This window comes from Lontra canadensis, unplaced genomic scaffold, assembly GCF_010015895.1.
Source record: "Lontra canadensis isolate GAN:19392208 unplaced genomic scaffold, GSC_riverotter_1.0 scaffold40, whole genome shotgun sequence".
NCBI classification, from domain to species: Eukaryota; Metazoa; Chordata; class Mammalia; order Carnivora; family Mustelidae; genus Lontra; species Lontra canadensis.
Genome location: NW_022631034.1, coordinates 8,275,267 through 8,296,766, shown reverse-complemented (window position 1 = coordinate 8,296,766; position 21,500 = coordinate 8,275,267). Strand labels below are relative to the sequence as shown.

Here is a 21,500-nt window from a genome sequence, read left to right as displayed (position 1 = left end):
TGTTATCCTAACTTTTTGACCCTATTTCATTTAATCAGGGTTTTAGCACTCACAGCTATTCCAAAACTATTGATTTTTTTTTAAACTAGAGCCTGAAAAACAGACAAAAGACTATATATGATATCTGTCTAATAATTTATCTTAAGAATCTGTGAACTGTGGAATCATGATTGTTAGGACCGAGAGACACCTGCTCACCTTTCTGATAAGAGTTGCTGAAAAGATATTCTGAGATTCAGAAAGGGTAAGGGATACAGTGTTGACCTTTTGGAGACAGGAAACCTTTGATGAACTATAGGACACCAAGACAGTTCATTTAAAAGATGGTTTCAAAGCATTATCTGGGGCTGGTTTCGTATGTGCATTACAGAAGCCCTCAGGTTGTCTTTTTACATAAACCCCGTGAAATAATGGCTTCTCATGTGGCATCTTGGCTTCTGGGCTTTGTAACTGCTTTCAGTGTCTTTTGTGGACAAAATTAAACTTTCCTTACCATTTGACAGCATATAACTTTCCTAAGATGGGCGTTAAGGAGAAAAGAGGCAGGAAAAGGTCACCAATACCATTTCTATGTAATTAAGGCAGCTAAATAAAATTGTCACTAATGACATTTACTTGACTGTATCATATGCGTCCCTGCTGTGGCCTCCAAATAAGTTAAGGATTAAGTGCTCGCCACATGTACAGATTGTGAATCTTTGCTGCAGGTAATAGGGTATACATTTTTTTAAAGACAGCCTTATTTTAGGGATATGTCTAGGCTTGTGAATTCTCCCTCTTTGCCTCTTTCTCTCTACCTGTCTCTCTCTGTCTTCATCTCTCTCTCTATATATACATGTATGTACCTACACTCACATTTATGTATATGGATGAACACACGTGCCTACCTGGATACACACATGTAAATGTAGGTACGTTTGCTTTTGTAAGGTAATGATAATCAGTGGAGGGTAAGTTAAAACTTAGAAAAAATAACTTTAGGGGAGCCTGGATGGCTCAGTTGGTTAAGTGTCAGCCTTTGGCTCAGGTCACACGCCCAGTGTCCTGGGAGCGAGCCCCGCATCAGGCTCTGCTTAGTGGGAAGCCTGCTTCTCCCTCTCTCACTCTCTGTGCTTGTGTTCCCTCTCTCTCTCTCTCTGTCAATAAATAAATAAAGTCTTTAAAAAAAATAACATCAAACTTTGATTGTAGACTCAGAGTGACCACCTTCCAAGATATAAGATGTAATCAAGGAACAAATTTGTTTTCCTTTAGCTCTTAAAATAAAAGATCCTAAAAATCAAAAGTAATCTATGAATTTTGGGGGGGAGGGGAGGGAGTTCTGGATGTGGAATTCTTGAAATTGTGTGAGATATATAGACATAGCTGTAGATATAGATATGGAAGTTAAGACTTCCAGGCTGCTGAACTTAAACTTAGAAGTTTATACCAGTAGGAACGAGACCCAAACAAAATTGTGTTTTCCCCTATTGAACACATCATTATTTGGGTACACAATATATACTTCCAAAGGGATACTAAGAATAACACAAGATCCTGCCCTTCCAATCTTATGTGATATGTAGTATACCTCAAGGTTTTAGGGAGGGAGGGGTGGAAGGTAACACAGAACATCCAGTTTGCACTGGGGAATATTTGCTGGGAGAAGGCATGATTGTGAATCTCTGATCCTATCCACTAGCTAACAGGTCAGAGAGAGAGAAGCCTTGGCAGTAATGTCGGCATTGTGTCCTGAAGATATGGAAGAATATGTTGAGGAAGTACATTTAAGTTTGCTGCTGGAATTTAGGGTAGGGGCTGAAGAGTCCTTGGAAGAACTCTAGATTTCCCATCAGGCTTCCTCTGAGAAGACTTTCCTGACAACTGGAGTTGGTAGTCTCCTTTTCTGTGTCCCCATGAGTTTTGCATATTTCTATTGTTGGATTTTTCACACCCAATATAATTGTTCATGTCTGATTTCCATACTTGTCTGTAAAATAAACAATGTCAGGACTGTCTCTCAGTTCTTATCATAAAACCTGGAAAACTGTAAGTCCTCAATACCTGTTTATTGAACACATACATGAATGACTAGCTGTCTGGAGGAGTGAATGATTATGCACAGTTTGGGGATGAGAAAGTCAAGAATCGCTTGGCTATCAGGCAACACTTCAAAAACCGTAATGGTTTCATTTTTCTCTTCCAGATTGCTGGCAGCATATAATAGTCTTACCGATAAACACCTGACTGGATATTTCAACAACACAAGGATAAGGCGGCATCTCTTAAGATCAGGCCTGGTAAGATTTGGCTTACTTCCTACCTGCCCTCTTGTTTCATTAAATCCAGTAGTTCTCTCTCCCTTTTCTGGTTTCTTCTTTGAGCTAATTAGGGACAACATTCCCCTCACTCCTTCATTTTAGAAAAATTACTTCTTTCCAGAGCTCTGATTTATCTTTTTGAAGCTGTGTTTCAAAAGATAGGAAGAGCGGTCACAATGACCGCTAAGGCTACTTATAAATTATTGAGGAAAAACCCTAGGAGCTTCCAATAGCATATTTTACTTGTTTGTTTATTCATTCATTTATTCAACACATATTTATTGAACACATCGTATGAGCCAGGAACTATTAGGGATTAAGCATAGAGAATACTTTACTGTCTTCAGGAAAAGAAAATGTTATTTTTAATAATCACAGAATATCGTGTGGAAGACATGAACAGTTCAAAATTTCCCCTTGAATTTTAAAAACCTGTTTCCTTTCCTGGATGGTTTATTGGTAACTTTGGTGTCCTTCCTTAGCTCCAAAACTATCATTTCCACAAGATTTCCATTTCTCTAAATGTTCTTAATGTGAAAACCTTTAAAAAATACTATAATTGTCCATTGAAAGAAGTGGGTGTGGTTGTAGAAAGTGTGAGTAAGGATTTTAGCTGTTTACCTTCTTAAAACACAGTGAATTTCCTTAACCCTTGTTGCCATGGTGTTGAAAGGATATGCATTGTGTTTCTAATTGTTGTTATGTGCTTGGCACTCTGGCTGGGTAGGTCTCCAGAGAGCTTGCTTTTTGTCTCCCGGGGCTTTGTTATCTGACAGACCTGGCTGAAACCTGGCTCTGCCATTTACAAGTCAGAGACTCTGGAACAATTCAGGCAGCTCGCTTTCTTCACTCCAGCTTCCTCAGTTGTTAAATGAAGACAATGCTACCCAGCCCTCAGGATTGCTGTGGCAATAAGAGATGTGTCATAAGCAACTATTGTGGTCACTATTAACATTACTTCTTTGGATAACAATCTGCGAGCTTTATGTATAAATGGGAAGGACTTGGTATGTACTCATCAACACGTTAACGAGCATTTTTTGAACATTGGTTATGCACATGACAACTCACATAAGGAAGATTTCTCTAGTACGGTGGTTCGGATACAGTTCCTGACTCAGCAGTGTTCAGCATCATTTGGGAACCTGTTAGAAAATGCAAATTTTAGAGCCCCACCCCAGACCTATTGAGTCAGAAGCTGTGGGCTGAGGCCCACCAATCTGTTTTTCAACTTGTTTTCTGATTCTGATGCAGGCTTAAGTTTAAGAACTTCTGCCCTTGTAACGCCTTCCAATCTAGTTGGGGAAATCAGATCTCTCAGAGAGGAGAGGACGAGGACACCTGTTAAATGGGGGGCCACAGTACAACATGTTCTCAACATTTTTTCTCTGTTGGAAACAAATAGCATGATATCCCAGGGACAGACAACACATTTCAAAGACTATCTGAGTTATTTGTGATTGGAAACACTTTTTAGAACCATACCCCTTTCTTCCATTGGGGGGAAAAAAAGCTATATAAAAAAAGATCATCAGGATCCAGTCACTTGTAACACAGCTCTCCTTGGTCCCTGAGCTCCAATACATTGAACCAACAGTGTTATAAAGCTAGTTATCAAAATTAAGAAGTATGTGCCTTGGATTAGACCTGAAGGAGCAGAGCATAATTAAGTGGAAAGGGAGAAGATGAACAATCCAGAAAGGATAGCACCTTCTGTTTACAGAAGATACAGAAACATAATACCAAATAGGCCCTTAGGAAGGAGTAAGAGAAAAGAAAAACAAGTAAATAAAAAGCAGAAACTACGGCTTCTGGCATTTTCAATGATGCCAGTTGAAATCAGTCTGGAATATTTTATATCTGCAGCCCTGCATAATCTGAAAAAAATCTGAATCATGACAAATTAAATTACATTCTGGGTTGGAGAGTGGAAGGAGAAAAAGCAGTGTGAAAATAATGAAACCAATTATTTTTAAAACAAACTGATGAGCACCTCTGTAGCTTACATGTTTTGCCCTTCAGAGTCATTTCCTGTAAGATCATCAGTCCTGTGATCACTGCTCCTATTCATTGTTTCAAGGTGGCACCACACCTCCTCTTCCTAAATGTGTTAAAAAAAAAAAAAAGAAAGAAAGAAATGAAAGGAACACCTGGGTTCCATCAAGAAGACATTGTAACTCTAATGAAAACCTTGTTTTAAACGTCAAGTGCACCACCTGTGTGTGTTTTCTCAATGATGGGTATATGAGACTGATTTTTTTCTTTATGAAATATTCATTAAAAGTGAACATTTATCAACTATAGTGGTACTCTCTTATGCTTAGAAGACACTGCCGGGCGCCTGGGTGGCTCAGTGGGTTAAGCCGCTGCCTTCGGCTCGGGTCGTGATCTCAGGGTCCTGGGATCGAGTCCCGCGTTGGGCTCTCTGCTCAGCAGGGAGCCTGCTTCCCTCTCTCTCTCTCTCTCTGCCTGCCTCTCTGTCTACTTGTGATCTCTCTCTGTCAAATCAATAAATAAAATCTTTAAAAAAAAAGTGTTACAGCTCTTTTAGAATTTGTCTAGCAGGTTTTCCGGTCTTTACCGGAAGGCCCATAAAAAAAAAAAAAAAAAAAAAAATCTTTAAAAAAAAAAAAAAAAAAAAAGAAGACACTGCCACTCTCTCTGTCGCTCTCTCGCTCCCTTTTTGGTAACGAACAGTACATTTTCTGCTTTGTATTTCCATGTCTGTTTTATTTATTCATGTCAGATTACAAGAAGTGGAAGGATACTTTCTGAAAAAGAATACAAACTAAATATCATGAAGAAGGATCACCAAAAATATATCCGGGAGTGCCTAGCTCAGGCTATTTTCCATAAAGTTCTTGATATGGAGGTAAAGTAATTACATTTTCTTTATAATAGATACTTTCTAATATGACAATTAATAACACTCCTGTACCCAGAAGCAGAGGAATTCCTCCTGTATTTCATGGAAAAGGAATGGAACAAGGTTCCCTGAGAAATGCTCTTCTACTCTCTAGGTAGCAAGGTGCCAAGAGACTAAGTTTTTCTCCGTTTCAGTTAGGGAAAAATATGGACATCAGTATATATTTTGTGATATTTAATTTAACAAATGTAGATTTTTAATCCATAATGGCTACTCAAAAACATACCGGCCCTCACCATCTGTACCTCAATTTCCATTTGCTAAAAAAAAAAAAAAAAAGTGACATCTGTTTAAATATCAGTAATTCCACTGCCATGAATTATTTCAGATTTGTTATTCTTTTAAGGCTCTGAAGCTGAGCCGTATGCTAAATTTCAGGGAAGAAGCATTGAAACATCTGCTGTCCCTCCTACTTTAGGCCACATTGGTCAGCGTAGATTCATAAACTAAGCATCAACAACTTTTTTTTTTCAAGTCTGACATGGCATTTTTAGTAGGATATCTAACTAACTTGATAAATTATTTTAGCCTTGCTCCATGGAACTTATAGTTTCAAGCATCAACACCATTTTAATCTCCATGAAAAAGCACGCCACTTCTTGGCTTGGCCATGCAGCAGTAAATCAGAAAACTTGACTGGTGAAAGCCTTGACCTGTGAGTGCAGTAAACATTTATGAACAACTGTAGAATCACCAGTAAACCAATACTAAGTGTAGTGCCACTTAAAATATTTATTATTATGCTACCATTATATTGAGCAAGTGTTGCATTCAGATAAGATATGATCTGTTAATTTAGGAATTCATTTTATGTTTTATATCATGTGCATGAATTATGTGGGATCATTGTTTATGGTCCCCAAATTCACTTGCTTATAAGAGTATTAGTTGGAATTCTGCAACTAGTGTTAAAAGAATAGTACAGTAAATTAATCTATACCTAGTTTCAAATTTAACCAATAGATACCAAGTTCGGTATTAGCTTTGATCTTTGAAGTTTAGTTTTCCAAATTTTCATGTAATTGACACATCATAACTGTTAAATATGTTATTATATCAGAGTCTTCATACATTCTTAAAGTTTGGAATAGATACTTTAGAAAAGTGTTAATATGTAATATATAATTTTATAAAATGTAATATATAATTGTGATATATAATATATTAATATAATTAACAAATGGAATATGTGTCTCTAAATTGTCACATGTGTCTCACATTTAGTTTATGACGATGCTGTTTACTAATGCTGTTATATATTAATATTCATGTATTCATGCATACAAGAAACGTCAGCCATTAACTGTAGGCTTACCATGTGCCAGTATGAAGTTATGTGATGTAGCCGTGAGATGTAAAAACAAAAAAAATCCAAAGCCAAAAAAAAGCAAAAAACAAAATAAAAAACTATTGTGAAAAGTGATCACATGCTAGGAGAGAGGAAAAACCAACCGGGCTCCAGGAAGATGGGGATGATGACTTGCCTCTGTGAGAGTCAGAGGAGGCTGAACAGAGGTCCTGCTATTTGAACTGGACCTGGAAGGCTAAATGAGGCACCACAGGAAAGCCTGAGAAAGGCATTGGAGAGACTGAGGACCGCAGGCCTGAGGTAAGAGAAGAGAGGACACCGTGGCTGGGCAAGAAAGCTCACTGAGGCCAGACCACACAGTGGGCTGGTTGAAAGAGCAGCAGGAAGTGACACTCTTCAGTAGGCCAGGGCTGGTTTCTGGAGGGCCTTGAGTCCCCAGCGAGGTTTGGAGTGTAGGTGATGAGGCGATGAGATGTTTGTTCAGCAGGGGCATGACGTAAATGAGCAGAGCCGTGTTAGAAAGATGATGTTGCTAAAAATGTGGGAGATGGATTAATGAGCTGGAAAAGATTGGAGGTGGGAGGTCAATTAGGAAGCTGTTGCCGAAGGGTGAGGGCTAACAGCAGTCGTGGAGACGCTGCGGAGAGGCAGCTCTCCCAGATGAGAGGAGATGTGAACCGGAAGAAAGATGGACACTGACTGAACGGGGAGTGCTGGGGAGAAGGAGCCAGAGCACCGCTGGGGGGCGCTAGCGCGGCAGGTGGCGCGCGCGCTCGATGGAGCTCAGGGACTGCCGCGCGGGTGGAGGGGAGGCTGGGAGCTCAGGGACTGCAGCAGGGCTAGGAGGGAGCTTTGGCCTGGTGGAAAACCAGACCCCACAGAGAGCCGGCAGGCTCTCACAAGCTGCCGGAAGGGTGAAACCCAGAAGTGCTGGGGAAAAGAAGGAATTTGGTGTGACCGAGAAACAAAGACGTTGGTGGCCTTGGTGAAGACGGGTGAGGTTGAGAGAGAGGACTGCAGATTTGGGAATAAATGGACAACGGAAAATGGCTGGTAGTGAGTGTAATGAGGTGTGGTGATCAGAGGGTGAGAGAAGAAGGGTGAGGGAGAGAGGAAAGGGAAGTATCCGAAGAGGGCTGATGATACTCGCTAGGGAAAGATCGAGCCTGCATGGTCCCACGGGCTGCACTGCACGAGGGGATCAAGGACACAGAAAAAACACTTTTCAAATGCCCTCAAATGTGTCTGAATGGTTTCAAATAGTATTGTAAGCAGCTTACTTTTACATGAGGTTTATTTTTAAATTATATAATGAACATATTGCAGAAAGTTAGGAAAACTCAAGAATGGACACAAAGGAAAATAACTTCAGAGAATCCTTCCTCTCAGAGAGAACTGCTGTTGACATACATTTCCTTTTAGTCTCTGTTCACAGTTATGCATTAATAAAAACATGCTAAAAACGTGGGGCCAGAGTCTTATGAAAAGTGAATAAATAAGAGCAAAGAAACAGGAAGTTAGCGTCCAGCAGACTGAGCCCCAGATGACAGTTTCACCACTGACCAGATGTGTGACCTGGGAGCAAGCTCCTGGTCCTCTGCCTCCGTTTCTGCACTCATGCAATGAGACCGCTTAGCAATTAGCGCTGTTCAAGAAGAGATGACGCCCACAGGATGCCCCTTCCTGGCACCGGGGCAGCCACACAGTTTGAACTTGATCAATTAAATTGTATTTCTGTGCAATTCCATATTTTACATTTTTCCCTCATGACATGTATTTTCCATTTTTTCTTTACAAAATCTTTATGAATCTTATTTTAATGATTATGTTCTATCCCGTTATATGGATGTGCACCAGCGTTAACCATCCTCTTTAAGATTTATACTGCATCTGAATTTTTACTTTGAAGAAAAAATTCCCTTCCGGTAGCATCTTTGTGTATAACACAGATATGTTTTCTTTTAATTCCGATTTCCTCCTAGGTTTGGAAGTGAAATATGTCGGTTAAAGGGTAGGGACACTTTTCACTGCTTTATATTAGGAATCGGCTTTCCAAAGAGTTGTACCAATTTATATTCCCACTTGCACACTTACACAGGTGATTCTTCTCCATCTCAGTGACAAGGTGGGGGAGGAAGTAAGTGGGGAATACAGTCAGCTGGTGAGATTATTTTCCTCTAAAAAAAAAAAAAACAATTTTGCTGTGATTGACATGATTCTCTCCTCTCTTCTTTCCCTTGTGCTTAGCGTTATCATCAGCTTGAAATAAAAAGGAAACTGGAGACCTTAGCTAGGAAGGAGCGAATTCAGAGATTTAAGGTAAGGAGCAACATAATTCTTTTACTTCATAATATTATTTTATGATTTTAAAAGTCAGTGGCACCATTATTGATGCTTTTTGAGGCACTTTACTTTTGAGTACTCTTGGCTGAAGTCAGGTGATAGTTTCACCAAGACTCTATCTTGGCCCCCAAAAGAGGGGAAAAGCTCATGGCAAAATAGGGGCTTCTTCTGCAACTTTGTAAAGTACAAAGCTTTCAAAGCAATCACGGAAACACCCTTTTCAAGTTTGAAATTTTGTTTTTGTCTTTTCTTGATTGATATGTGACAGAGACCCAAGGATTTTTGTTTTGTGTCTGAAAAAACTGAAAATAGATGGTGATGTTGCCAATGTGAAGGAAAATGGCATTCTCAGAATTATACAGTGGCACATTTTCATGCACAGGTGACCCTTGAATACAGTAGGAAAGATCTACCTTGACAAACAAAAGCCTAAGATTTAGACGTTCTGTACAGGCATTTAAAAATTTCCTTATTTATTTTTATTTTTATTTTTATATTTGATATCCCTTCTTTGCAGTCAACTTATGAAGCATATACATTTGAATCAGGGGTTGAGAGGTTCAATTAAGCATGTCTGAAAGATTTCATTTGAGGTTGGCAGTTTTATTCAATTTCCTGAGCCATTTGAATGGTCAGGTAATTCTTCATTTTCTGTGTTGTGTCACAAATGTGGGGCCCAAGATACATTTCACAAACTAAGGAATATTTGTAAACCTTCTGGAGAATACGTTGCCACATATAAGGTGATAATTTTTCCCTCTTGCCTAATAGACGCAAATCTGCCTATTCCATCATGATTAAAAGAAAATCTTGTTACAAAAGTATTGTTAAATAACAGCAGATAGGTCATTTTTTCAAGATCAGAAAAGGTGGGGATGCCTGGGTGGCTCAGTGGGTTAAGTCTCTGCTCTCAGCTCAGGTCATGATCTCAGGGTCCTGGGATTGAGTCCCACATCGGGCTCTCTGCTCGACAGTGAGCCTGCTTCCCCTCTCTCTCTGCCTGCCTCTCTGCCTACTTGTGATCTCTGTCAAATAAACAAATAAAAATCTTAAAAAAAAAAAAAAGATCAGAAAAGTTGGTGTGTAGAGATTTGTGGTTAATTCAACTTTGCCAATATTATCCTATGTAAAAGGCTGAGCTATAAATTCTCTAACTTACTGCTGGAATGTTGATGGAGAAAAATGGTCTCTGGAAATAGTGACAAACGCTGCTGGAAGCTGTGTGGGATTCACTTTCACCCCGGTTGGTGGATGCGCTAACTAAGCATGTGAACATGTTACAACCCTGGCAGAAATTCCTGAGAGACACTCCAGTTCCTCCCTATATGATTTTTATTCATAACAATTTTCACTTTGTAGCTGCATTTGGTGAAAGACCTGTGGTTTAAGTTCCTCATATAATATGCAACCCTTTTGCTTGGGGCATGATTTCATTATTTTTTTAAGGTAGAAAAGTAATAGTTTCTGGTAGTCTTTACTGACCAAAGCTATGAGGAACACCGTGCTTCTTGTAGTGATCTGTTTAAAGTGGATTCCTAAATATTGTTGCTAAAATCCACTGTATCCATAGCTGTTTCTTTGGGTATAGCTGTTTCTTCCAATATAGCAGACTGAAATTCCTGCCTCTCATTATCACACCCAATGTACCACTACAGCTATGGAAACTTTTTCTGTCATGATACACCTCAGGAGGAACACTTTTGAAAGTAATGAGAAAGGACTTCTTTAGTAATACAGTATCTCTTAACCGTCAGGCAATAACCTAACCTTCATTGCTAATTATGCATCAATTTGTTCAATCACTTTCTTATTCTAGGGAGAAGCCACAAGATGGTCTATAGAAAATAACATGCCAGTCCTGTCTCCCCACCCCCCAGCTGGCCCGAAAACTAACCGTGGCCATGGTGTCCTGGTTGATGAAGGACATTCCAGTCCAGGAACACTGGTGAGTCATATTAAATACTCTATCATGTACCATTTTAACTAAATAATATATAATTTCTAATTACTCTCAGAAGGAATTCTCTCTGAGTGCTTTTCTGTATAATTCTGTGAATCCTACTGAATGCCAATGTGGTCTTCTATCTGTTCAACTGTCTTTATTGAATGCCTCACTTTTAATCAGTATCACCCTTGTCAAATCCATTTTGCTTGTTAGTGCTAGAGTAGTTTCTTTAAAGTGCAGATTACTTGTTACTTACATACCCACATGCCTTCACTGGCTCTGTGACATTTTTTAGAAAAACCCAGACTTTTTCACCTGACATTTAAGACCCTAAGCCATACGACCTCAATTTAGTCAACCCAATATTTCCCCTCATGATTACCCTTTAGCACTCTACAATGCAGCAAGATTGAACCACTAGTCATTCCACATATGTCCTGTGTTTTCTGACCTCTGGACTTTGTCCTTGCTGTTCCCTCCACTCTCACCTTACCTGACAAACTTATTTTATGCACACAAACTCAATCATACCGTATAGCCTGTTGGGCCAGATACTTATATTTGTGTTTCTTTTATCAAAAGCATGGGGAAATACTCTAACGTAAACATAGTTAAATGTGCGGAGATTCTATTTAAAGAAATTGCCCAAACCAACGTTTCATCCCAGTTTGATTCATTTATAATATAGAGATGGGATTAATTTGAAGGAAGGTGAGGTAGCTTGAAACAATATATAGGTACAGAAAAAGATTTGCAGAATATTTGCTGGAGGTTGATGGTTTAAGTTGTAAATGAATTGCTTGATCACATCTTTATTCTTGCTTTGTGTGGCCTAATATATTTCCTTGTTAACATGAACTTTTTTTGGATTGCACAATATTTAGGGAGAAATTGCAAAGTTTTCACAGATTGTTGAAGTAGGCTCATCTCGTATAGTGTTAAGCTTTGACATTTCTCAAAGGTAAATATGTTTTGACATTTCCCGATGAACAGCTCAAGTTATGAAAAGCAACCATTTTCCCTTTGTTGTTACCATATTTCCAAGCTTCATTTAAATGTAGATGTAGACGTACACAAATAATGATTTTTTTTTGGATGGCAAATTCACTAGGCTCTCAAAAGCTTAAACTGGTTGAAACAAAAGAAACAATCAAGTGCTGTTTTCTATCTTCCCACCTGTTTCAGAGAGGAAAAAACCCTTGAAAGGCTTTCTTTTCAATTTTCCAGCTGAACACCCTCAATAAGTAGTTTATGATACATCCAGGAGATCTTAATGTGGCAGGAGTGAGAAAGTAATTTTAAAATTACAGGAAACACTGACACCAGCACTTCAGAAGCCTTTCTGTCTGGTAAAGCACGATTCTTCACTTGGTCACCCCCTAGGGTGCTTCTGCACCGTAAGGGATACCTATTGTGATCTTGGAACTGTGGTTCCCATTTTACAGAAATTCAAATCTTCATTTTCTTTCTCTCAGCCTGGATACATATCCTTTAAATTTGACTCCTGACCAGCAAGTGCCTTGGAGATGGAGATAATAATCCTCTTGGGATATTGCTGTTGATTTTTCTTTTAACTTTCTTGAAAAAAGAAGGAAAACATCCAGTGAATAGTTATTTCACTTGGTCACTAATTGAACCTAAACCTTCAGAGTAGCAGATAGGCTTTTAGCTGCACCATGCCCATTAAAACTGTGGAAAGCCATTCAACTCATTCTGCACAAGCTTGGAAAATTCACCCCCAGAGATCGTCTAGTAAGAATTAGAAATGCTCAGCTAAGCTGGGTAATCACCAGGTAGTCAATTTCAATTCACATTCTGGTACAGTTTTGAAAATGTTAAGCTACAGTGCCATATTTATTCCAAGAAAATATATTGCAAACAGTTTAAAATATAGCAAATTTAAGGTGGCTTCTGATGTGAACTACAATACTTTGTAGCTCACAGCTGTTAGTTGAATGATGCAAATTTGTTTTTAGATATAAATGTAATCAGTTAAACATTTGACTGCCATATTCATCTAATTGAATGATATTTGTATGCAAATGTGGGAAATAAAATTTAGAGCACAGAAGCCAATAGATCATGTTCTAGTTTATAGTAAACTGCTTTCTTAAATTCCTATAGTAGATTTTCAGCATGCTTGTGTTCAGTTGAATTACTTGACAAGAGATAGTCTTAGGCATTATTTGTTTCACAGAGTTCAAAAGAATTCTTTTGGGTGATCTGATTCTCTTGTTCAAAAACCTCTAGTTGGATTTATCTTTGTGGGTTTTAAGACATTTTGCCTTTTGGCTCATGTACTCTCCTGTCTTGTTTCTTTAAATCAAATGTTGCCCCAGTCAATCCACTTGGCTTTCTGTATTGGTCACAAAATAGGTTTGTATGCAGAGACCCAAAATAACAATGACTTAAACATAAGGATGCCCTCCCCACCCTAACATGCTTAGGTGAATCTCAGCTGGTGTGCTCATCTCTACTCTATGAAGTCATCAAAAGCTCAGACTCCTAATTTGTCATTAATCTGCCAAACTTAGTGTGTTGCCTTCATTTACATAAGCCAAGATGGCAGATTGTTGTGTCAATAGTTCAGCCACAGGGAAGTGGGTAAAGGGAAAGTGATGGCACACTTCTTGTAAAGGCATGATCTGGAGGTTTCCTATATCTCTTCTGCTCACATCTTATTGACCGAAACTGAGGCATCTATCTGTACAGAGTTGCAAGAGATGCTAGGAAATGTAGTCTTTATTTATGATAGCCATGTTCCCTGATAAAAAATTCTGTTACTAGTGAGGAAAGAAAAACAGATCTTGGGGAATATTATTTCTGCTATCCTTCCCATGTCTGTCTCACAACTGGCTTTCTACCTACCTGGATACTCAAATTTATCATTTTTCTTCTCTGCTCACCCATTTTCTTCCCTTGCTTATACATTTGGATAAGATGCTTTTGTGAAAACTTGAATTTTTCCTAGCCTCGTTGGTTTATTCCAAATAACATTTAATTCTAAGTTCTGTTAGGTTTTAGATATTCTGTTATTGTTGTTAGTGTCTCTTTGGCAGTATTTGTGTAGTTTATTTGGCACTAATTGTCATATGTTGCCAATAGATGTTAAAAATTACTTCTCAATTTTCTCATACTGCATATAGTTGGAATCCAATGAATGTTGACTTAACATTTGGCGACATATGACATGCTTGTCAAGATGGCACTCAGATCAATTTTTGGTGGTAGGAGCTGCCCTCTCATCATTTTTTTATGGATTACACAATGCATTTCCAGAGTTGAATATTTGTTGTTCACTGCTCTTGACTCAGTGCATTAAGCATTGTTCATGAGTCATTTATACACCATCCTTCTAACCCAAATATATATGGATTATTCTTAACAGGTTTCCAACTTTTTTGTTGTAATAGAACAACAGGGCCCAGAGACTTGTTTTTTGTTTTTTGTTTTTTTCTTTTCGAAACATTGCTGATCTTTATACTAAACTTACAGTGTTCTGTCAGTGCCACAAACAGCATTTCTAATGCTCCATACTGGTCCTTTTGGTATTCTCTGCAGTACATTCTTGATTGGAAAATGCATCAGTCAGGGTCTCAGCAGGAAACAGATGGCTCACACAAATAGGGTAATTAGGAAGAGTTTAATAAAGAAACTACTTACAAAGATGTCAGCAGGGTTAAGGAAAACCCACTGGGGATGTTAAATATGTTGGGGTCAACACCCTGGGAAGCAGAGCACCTAGGCCAGAGAGGGAGAGGGAAGGACTGGGTCCCAGCACCAGCAGGCAGTCCTTATAAGCTAGGAGAGGATGGCCTGACAGGAGTTCTGGATCGGTAGAGAGATGCAGCTGGCCCATCACAGCCTTGGTGGGAATGGTTCAGGAGAGTTAAGACCTCAACCACTTGCCTCTTGTCTTCTGATCTCCTGCCAGTGCCTTCACTGGCCAAGTCCAACCAACATCCAGAGAGTAGTAGGTGTAGCCCATGAAGAAATGACTCCCAGATGGCAGAGCAGGGCAGAGAAGGCAGAGAAGAAGAGCAAATGGAAACTATCCAGCCTGGAAAACATCTCCATTTTCAGTGTTTTCCAATTGCCAGTTACTGGTTCTCATTTTTACTTTCCTGGCATTTCAAGGAAGAAGTTAAAAAAGTGATAATGCATTATAGTTAAGCATCACCTCTCTTCTTTTTGAATCATATTGTCTGTTTTTACTTCACCATTTTGAAGATGTAAAGAACTTACAGTAGTTTATGTTGAAAACATTTAAACGGAAATGAGTCCATTCCAATCATACTCCTTTAGATCTCAAAAATAGGAACATTATTCAAGGTAGCATTTGATTGAGCAAAACCATTTAATGCACTGAATAAATTAGGTATTGTCAGCAAGTTTACAAAACAAATTAAATATGGGAACCTAACAGAGAACATTTCCTTTGTCTAGAATACTCCATAATTGTGGCATTTAGTTATGTAGAGGACTTCCACGCCATATGTTTTAACAAATACTTTGGGTCATAAGGCTATGTATAATGGAAGGACATAATTAAAGTTTAATCTGTTGAGTAAAAAGGCACCATTAATTACTCTAGGCAATTTGTTGGGTTATTAATTGGTTCTGGAAACATGTCAAGATACTAATTTAAATGGAATTTTTTCCCCTAATTGTCTAGACAGCCCCTCGACCATACACTGCCCCAGGAAATATGCAGCCTCCAATTCGATTAAAGCCTCTTCCCAGTAATCCTGTGGTGGGAACTGTTCCAAAGATAACTTCGGGATCCAGATCCAAAACCTCATTGCTGGAAAATGAAGCTCCATTTCCCATTGGGGTAAATGTTACTTCTTCAAGAAATATCTTTTTATTCTTCATGGGAATATTAGATTATCACAAGTTTTAAGATGCAAGATTCAATTACTCAGTGAAATTTATATTATGCACTTATTAAGCATTTACTAGGTACTTCTGTTTAATTATATTTTACTCTAACTGGAAAGCCTATAATTTGTGTTATTAAGGAAAATGAGTAAGGAATAGATTTATAATAATTTAAGGTTGTCTCTCATTAATTTGAACAGTTGTATGAAAAACAAAGAGAAACTTCTTATATGACTTATATCAGAACAGTGTTATATCAGTGTTGACTGATTCTAAATTTTACATGCATGGAACCTAGAAAATGAAACTTTCCAAGAATAGGTTTGCATTTGCATGCTGACTTACTTTACCTTCAGTGTATGAAATTGCTTCAAGTTTGACTCTGGAGAAGGTTGGATATAGAAGAAAAAGTATGTCCTTCTTTAAAAAATGGTGAATTAATCACACATAGGAGCTTAACTTTGCTTCCTTTTCAAGGTTATGTCTCTGGTAACTTTAACTTATTTTAAGAGAGCACCAGAGGGAAACATGGTAAACATAAAATACAAGTTACTCAAACAGGGACGAATAATTAAGACATTCAGTAATGAGGGAGGGTATCGTTTGTATTTCTAACATGAAGAAGAAACACTTGCCAGCTTAAGAAGGAACCTGTGTCATGAGAACAATTGTCACTGTGTTCAAATGGGTGAATTTAGTTCCATTTCTTGTTAGGAAACCTAAGACATACGAGATTAAGATTTTTTTTTTTAATTAAGATATTTTTATCTAGAACTGCCAGATAACCTGGATACTAAGAAATTAATCCAGACAAATAAATGATCATGTTTCATTATAAAAGTATAATATAACTCTACAAATAATAACTAATATTTTATCCATTTAATATGCTTTTCAGGTTATGAAGCACTTTTTACAAACCTTATTTTAGTTAATTAAACAGTATTTTCTAGAAAGAAGGAAAAATTAAATCAAGAGTGGTAGTGCTTTGTTTAAGGAGTAGTTCTTAAGTCTAGGCAGAAGCTTTTGGGGTATAAGTCAGTTAGGCTGACACTCTAGGATCTGGGGTCCACATTGAAAGCCTGGAGATTTCCTGTTTCAGCAAGTGTCCAGGGACAGATATGTCCTGAGACATTGCCTCTAGTTAATAAGAGTAACACAGAACAAGCTCATCTGTCTTCCTATAGTAAAGCAAAATCCGCAGCCAAATCATAATCAAGGGCCTTTAATTCACCAGATATCAAATAATCAAAGCTGTAGAAGCAGTCCATTATCCTGCTATAGACAGACCTCCGTGAGACCCAGATCACAATGAGAGGGTTGCCTAGTGAGCATGGAATCAGAATGAGGGTATATAGGGGAATGGAATCAGGTTAAAATGGGTTGATGTACCTATCTCATCTTAGGAATGGGCTTGCCAAAGGTACCAGAAAACTCAAAGGTCTTTGGCTAACTCCCTGTGTCTTTCAGGGATAACTTTGCCATTAGAACTAGAAATATTTAAAATCCAATGGGTGGGATTTTCTCTCCCCTAGATAGTGCTTGGATGGGTACATTCCACATTTGTCAAGGTGATTTTATTATTTTTTCTAAGCTCCTATACTTTGATAGATTCTTTTTCCTATTAGATATGTAAATACTACTAATCAAGTAATATTCAAGTTCTGCCAGCTAGGGAGAGATTTTTTTTTTTTTTTCTCTTCAGCTGATTTTCCAGTTCTGCTCCAAGCCATTGGATGGATTTATTAGTTAAATCTGCATAGGGCCTTTTATTTTCCTGTTTGCAGGTTTTGGGTATGAGTAATTGAGGGACAGGCACTTAATGGTGACTTTCTTAGGCTGACAAGATTGAGTTTAATTCCATGTTAATTTAAACTAGCTAAACATACACTTTTCATTCAGTAAATATTTATTGGGCACTTACTATGGACTAGGTCCTGCTCTAGGCATTAGTGATATATCAATTATCAAGGCCTACAGAAGTCCTTAGCTTACTGGCGCTTATACTGCAATGCTGTCAGAAGACATGTTATTTTTCCATGGTGTTGATGATGAAGATGATTTAATGTAAATCAGACAAGAAATTTCTAAAGAAGTAGTAGTCTTTATGAGTGCTGAGTATGTAGTGAGTACCTACCAAATTCTTATTGTTTTCTTAAAACATAGAAGTTATGAATGTGGGAATTGTTGGAAGGGACAACAGACATAAGCAAGTTTCTAAGTATCAGGAGTGAAGGTCTTCAATTTAGGCAAAAGCAATCTGGTCAAAAACAGAGTGGGTTAAGATGCAATTGAGTGAAAATCGTGACTTAGTTCATAATGATTATCCTTACAATAAGAGTTTCTCATACACTATTGCTAAGTATAGAAATTAGTATAACTATTTGTTAAGGCAGTGTGCAAATATGTACCAATATTTTAAATGCTCAAGCATTTTTACATATAGGAATTTATTTTAGGAATATATAGATATGTGAAGAAGAATAGATTCAAGAATGCTCAGTATTATAGTATTTGTAATAGTGAATAATTGAAGATACCTAACAATTTAATAGGATGTTGTTTAAAAACATTATAGTTTATTAAAGTATGTTAAACAAAAAATATGAGGTAAACTTATTTTTACTAGCATGGAAAGATGTCCAAGACGCTGTGGGCTAAAAAAGCAAGGTAAGGAATGGCATGGTAATTTTTAAAAAAATTTATTACGCCATTTCCAAATAAGGCATACAACTGACCGATAACTACTTAGAAATAATAATTAAAAAAAAATCTCCAAGTCCCCAAAGTTCTGGATTCATTGATTTTATTCTTATTATTTTCACTTAATTTATATTTGTTGTTACAATATCAATGCACACCATCACAGAAAAATTGGAAAGTGTAAGAAGAGAAAAATGAGAACATAAATAGCTCCTGCAATATCACCTATTTTAACAATTCTAAATTCATTGTTGAATATCTATTTAAATCCCTCTCTGTTCACATAAATGTTGTTTTCGATCAAAATATAGCCTATATGTGCCCTTATTTATCTTGCTTTTACTTATTAGCAGTGAGAAATATTTGAAGAATGATTCCCATTTCTTAAAATAACTTTTCATTCTATTTAATAATCTCAAAGAATAAATTGGCTGAAAAGAAACGTACCAAATAAATCGGTATAAAATGGGTAAAAGTGATTAAAGATGACTTCAAGTTTGGAAAGCTACCTCAGAGGCACAAAAATGACCAATTTATGAAAATACCAAGATTCAAATATATTTGAAAAATGTGATATGATGATTGATTACACCTTTGGTGCTTTTTAAGTTTTGATTAATACAGAGATACATTTTTTTCAAATAATACAAAGATATGTAAGATGAAAAATGGTATCTCCCAATAATCCAAATCCCCAAAGGCAACCCTTAGTTCAAAGTCTTCCAGTCATCCCTGATTTTATCAAAATCCACATACAAATTCATTTAAAAGAATTGTGTGGTCACATCACATAGACCTTTTTATGTCAGGATGAATAGATTCATAGTATTCTTTTTTGAAGCCTGGTGAGAATCTATTACAAAGACAAAAAAAAAATTTAGTTAAATATTCTCCTTTCGATCGTTCAACTGAATTTGGGGTGTGTGTGTGTGTGTATGTATGTGTGTATCCTTTTACACATTTACATCAACATATTGTACAGTTATCTTGGTAGGGTTTATTCCTACAAGTTGAATATGTAGGAAAAAATAAGCTGAATAGAGTCTTTGGGTCAGAGTCCTCATTTGTTTCCTTGCCATTATATTATCAAGGAATATTATAACCCCTGGATGGGTGAAATCAATGTAAGAAAAGAACTAACACCCCATTGTTAAGTGAACTATCCAACCCTGCCTCAAAGTACAATTCTTCCACCTCCTTGATTTTAAATTGTTAAAGATTTAATGGATTTAATGGATTATTGAGGAAAAATCCCAAAGTACTATAACAATGTCATCACTGTGTATCTGACATAAAAATATACTTCAATAAGGTTAGGAAGTCATGAAAATTTAACTTGCTGTGGATACTACAAAATGGCATTTTTCAATTAAAAAAATGAAGTGTTTTGAGTTTGCCTATTATTATCAGTTGTATTTACATGCAATGTAAATCATACAGTCTTGTCTTTAATTTTGGGTTGCATTGGTCACTACTACTGTTTCACTGGTTGTTATGTCATGAAATGTGATTACAGGGCAAGAAGGCAGTGATGAAGTTCAAGAACTCCATGGACAATTCACAGGGAGTGAATCGCTATCAACTTCCAAACATTAACAATTACATGATGCCTATTCCTCCTCCACCTCCTCCCCCCAGTGGAAGAATCACGAGGGAAAATAGACTTGAATCATGGAGAAGGAGAAGATTCCGTCCAACCACTGCTCCAAATGGCTTAGATCCTCTCTTTACCAGGGTGAATATGTAATCAAGTTTTCTTTTATTAATTGAGCATAGATTACCTTGCGCTATTAAATTTCTAGATGTGCCATACAAATGAATCTAGTGAAATCAAATGCAAAATGCCTTTATATAAATATAATAATTTTATAAGTGTAATTCTAAGCCTGGATGAATCTGAAATCAAATATTTGAGTAGCTCAGTTCAGTAATTAATTTAGCACTATTAATAAAAATTCTACTAAACTTGTGGTCAAATTTAGTTTACACTGTGCCCATTTCTAAATTATTTATTTCCTTCAGTTTGCCCATTCAATCACAGGTTCTGAGAAGCATTTTGACATTTAACTTGTGAAAATTCAGGAACTTAAATATACCCCAAAACATAATATGCCATATAAAATATCTTATTAAAGTTCCTTTTAATGATTTTTGGGAAATTACTGTATAATATTTAGAAAATACTTTCTTTCAATGTTCTTTGAAAATATTGTAGCTTGTTGTACTCATTTTCTCAAAATGCCAAAGAAAATAGTCCTATGGCCAGTTAGACTTTATATAGATAGGGGCTAGTATGAAAGCAGAAGATCCCTTAGCTTTTATTGTGTAAAATAATAGTAATTTATAATTTATATATTTAATATATATAATTTATATACATATAATTTATATATATTTATAAAATATATAATTGATAGTATTTATAAAAATAATAGTAATAGTAATTAGGTGTAACTGTTAGGAAGTCTGAGTTTCACTGAGAATCAGGGAGTGTGGTATGGTTCCTGTAAACCTGCCTCACTCCTACCTGCCTTACTTCCTCCTTGTCCATATCTCTGCCCCAGCAGCTCTCCTCATCAGAGTCTGAATTTGGTTCCTTGACGGTTTTAAGAGCCTCTTCTGGAGAAGTCAGAGAGGGCAAGTCATGAGTGTTTCCTAGGAAAATGGGGCTCACCAGGGTCAGGGCATCTAGTCAGGTCTTGGTGTGGACCAGTGTGGCCATGGGACACCTGGCAGAGATATGATCAGGGGAATGGGTTTTCATAGCTGGTCACAGAGAGAACAGTGACTTCTCCAGCCTGTGGTCAGGGTGAGTGCCGCAGACAGGCACGAGAGCCAGCTTCCTCTGAGCACTCTGCCCCGAAGTTAGCAACACAGCATGGTGTCAGCTGGCATCCTGGCTTCGAAAGACCTTAACGTGTCTGTCTTTCTGAGTCACAAGGTTTTAGCCTGATTTGGCCTTTTGTTTTGTTTCCAAACTTCTATTCTGTTTGGGGAATGAGAGAACAGCTACACTAATGCTCTAATATTCTTATCTTTTTCTCTCCTATTTTCTATTTCTTAGTCCTTTTGTTCTACTTGCTGGAGATTTCT

General features: G+C 37.3%; 1 protein-coding gene and 1 non-coding gene across 2 annotated transcripts in view; both read left to right on the top strand.

Annotated features, from left to right (window-relative positions):
- The window catches only part of ERICH3 (glutamate rich 3), a 93,252-nt gene that overhangs the window by 20,473 nt on the left and 51,279 nt on the right, over positions 1 to 21,500 (top strand). The window contains exons 3-8 of the mRNA XM_032870292.1: positions 2,186 to 2,279; positions 5,047 to 5,172; positions 8,783 to 8,854; positions 10,695 to 10,823; positions 15,499 to 15,657; positions 19,924 to 20,142. Of these exons, the coding sequence (XP_032726183.1) occupies positions 2,186 to 2,279; positions 5,047 to 5,172; positions 8,783 to 8,854; positions 10,695 to 10,823; positions 15,499 to 15,657; positions 19,924 to 20,142 (799 nt within the window). The remainder of the gene's footprint in view (positions 1 to 2,185; positions 2,280 to 5,046; positions 5,173 to 8,782; positions 8,855 to 10,694; positions 10,824 to 15,498; positions 15,658 to 19,923; positions 20,143 to 21,500) is intronic.
- On the top strand, positions 4,832 to 4,893 carry LOC116875127. Its single transcript, XR_004384147.1, has one exon. It is a non-coding gene; the product is annotated as a U7 small nuclear RNA (small nuclear RNA).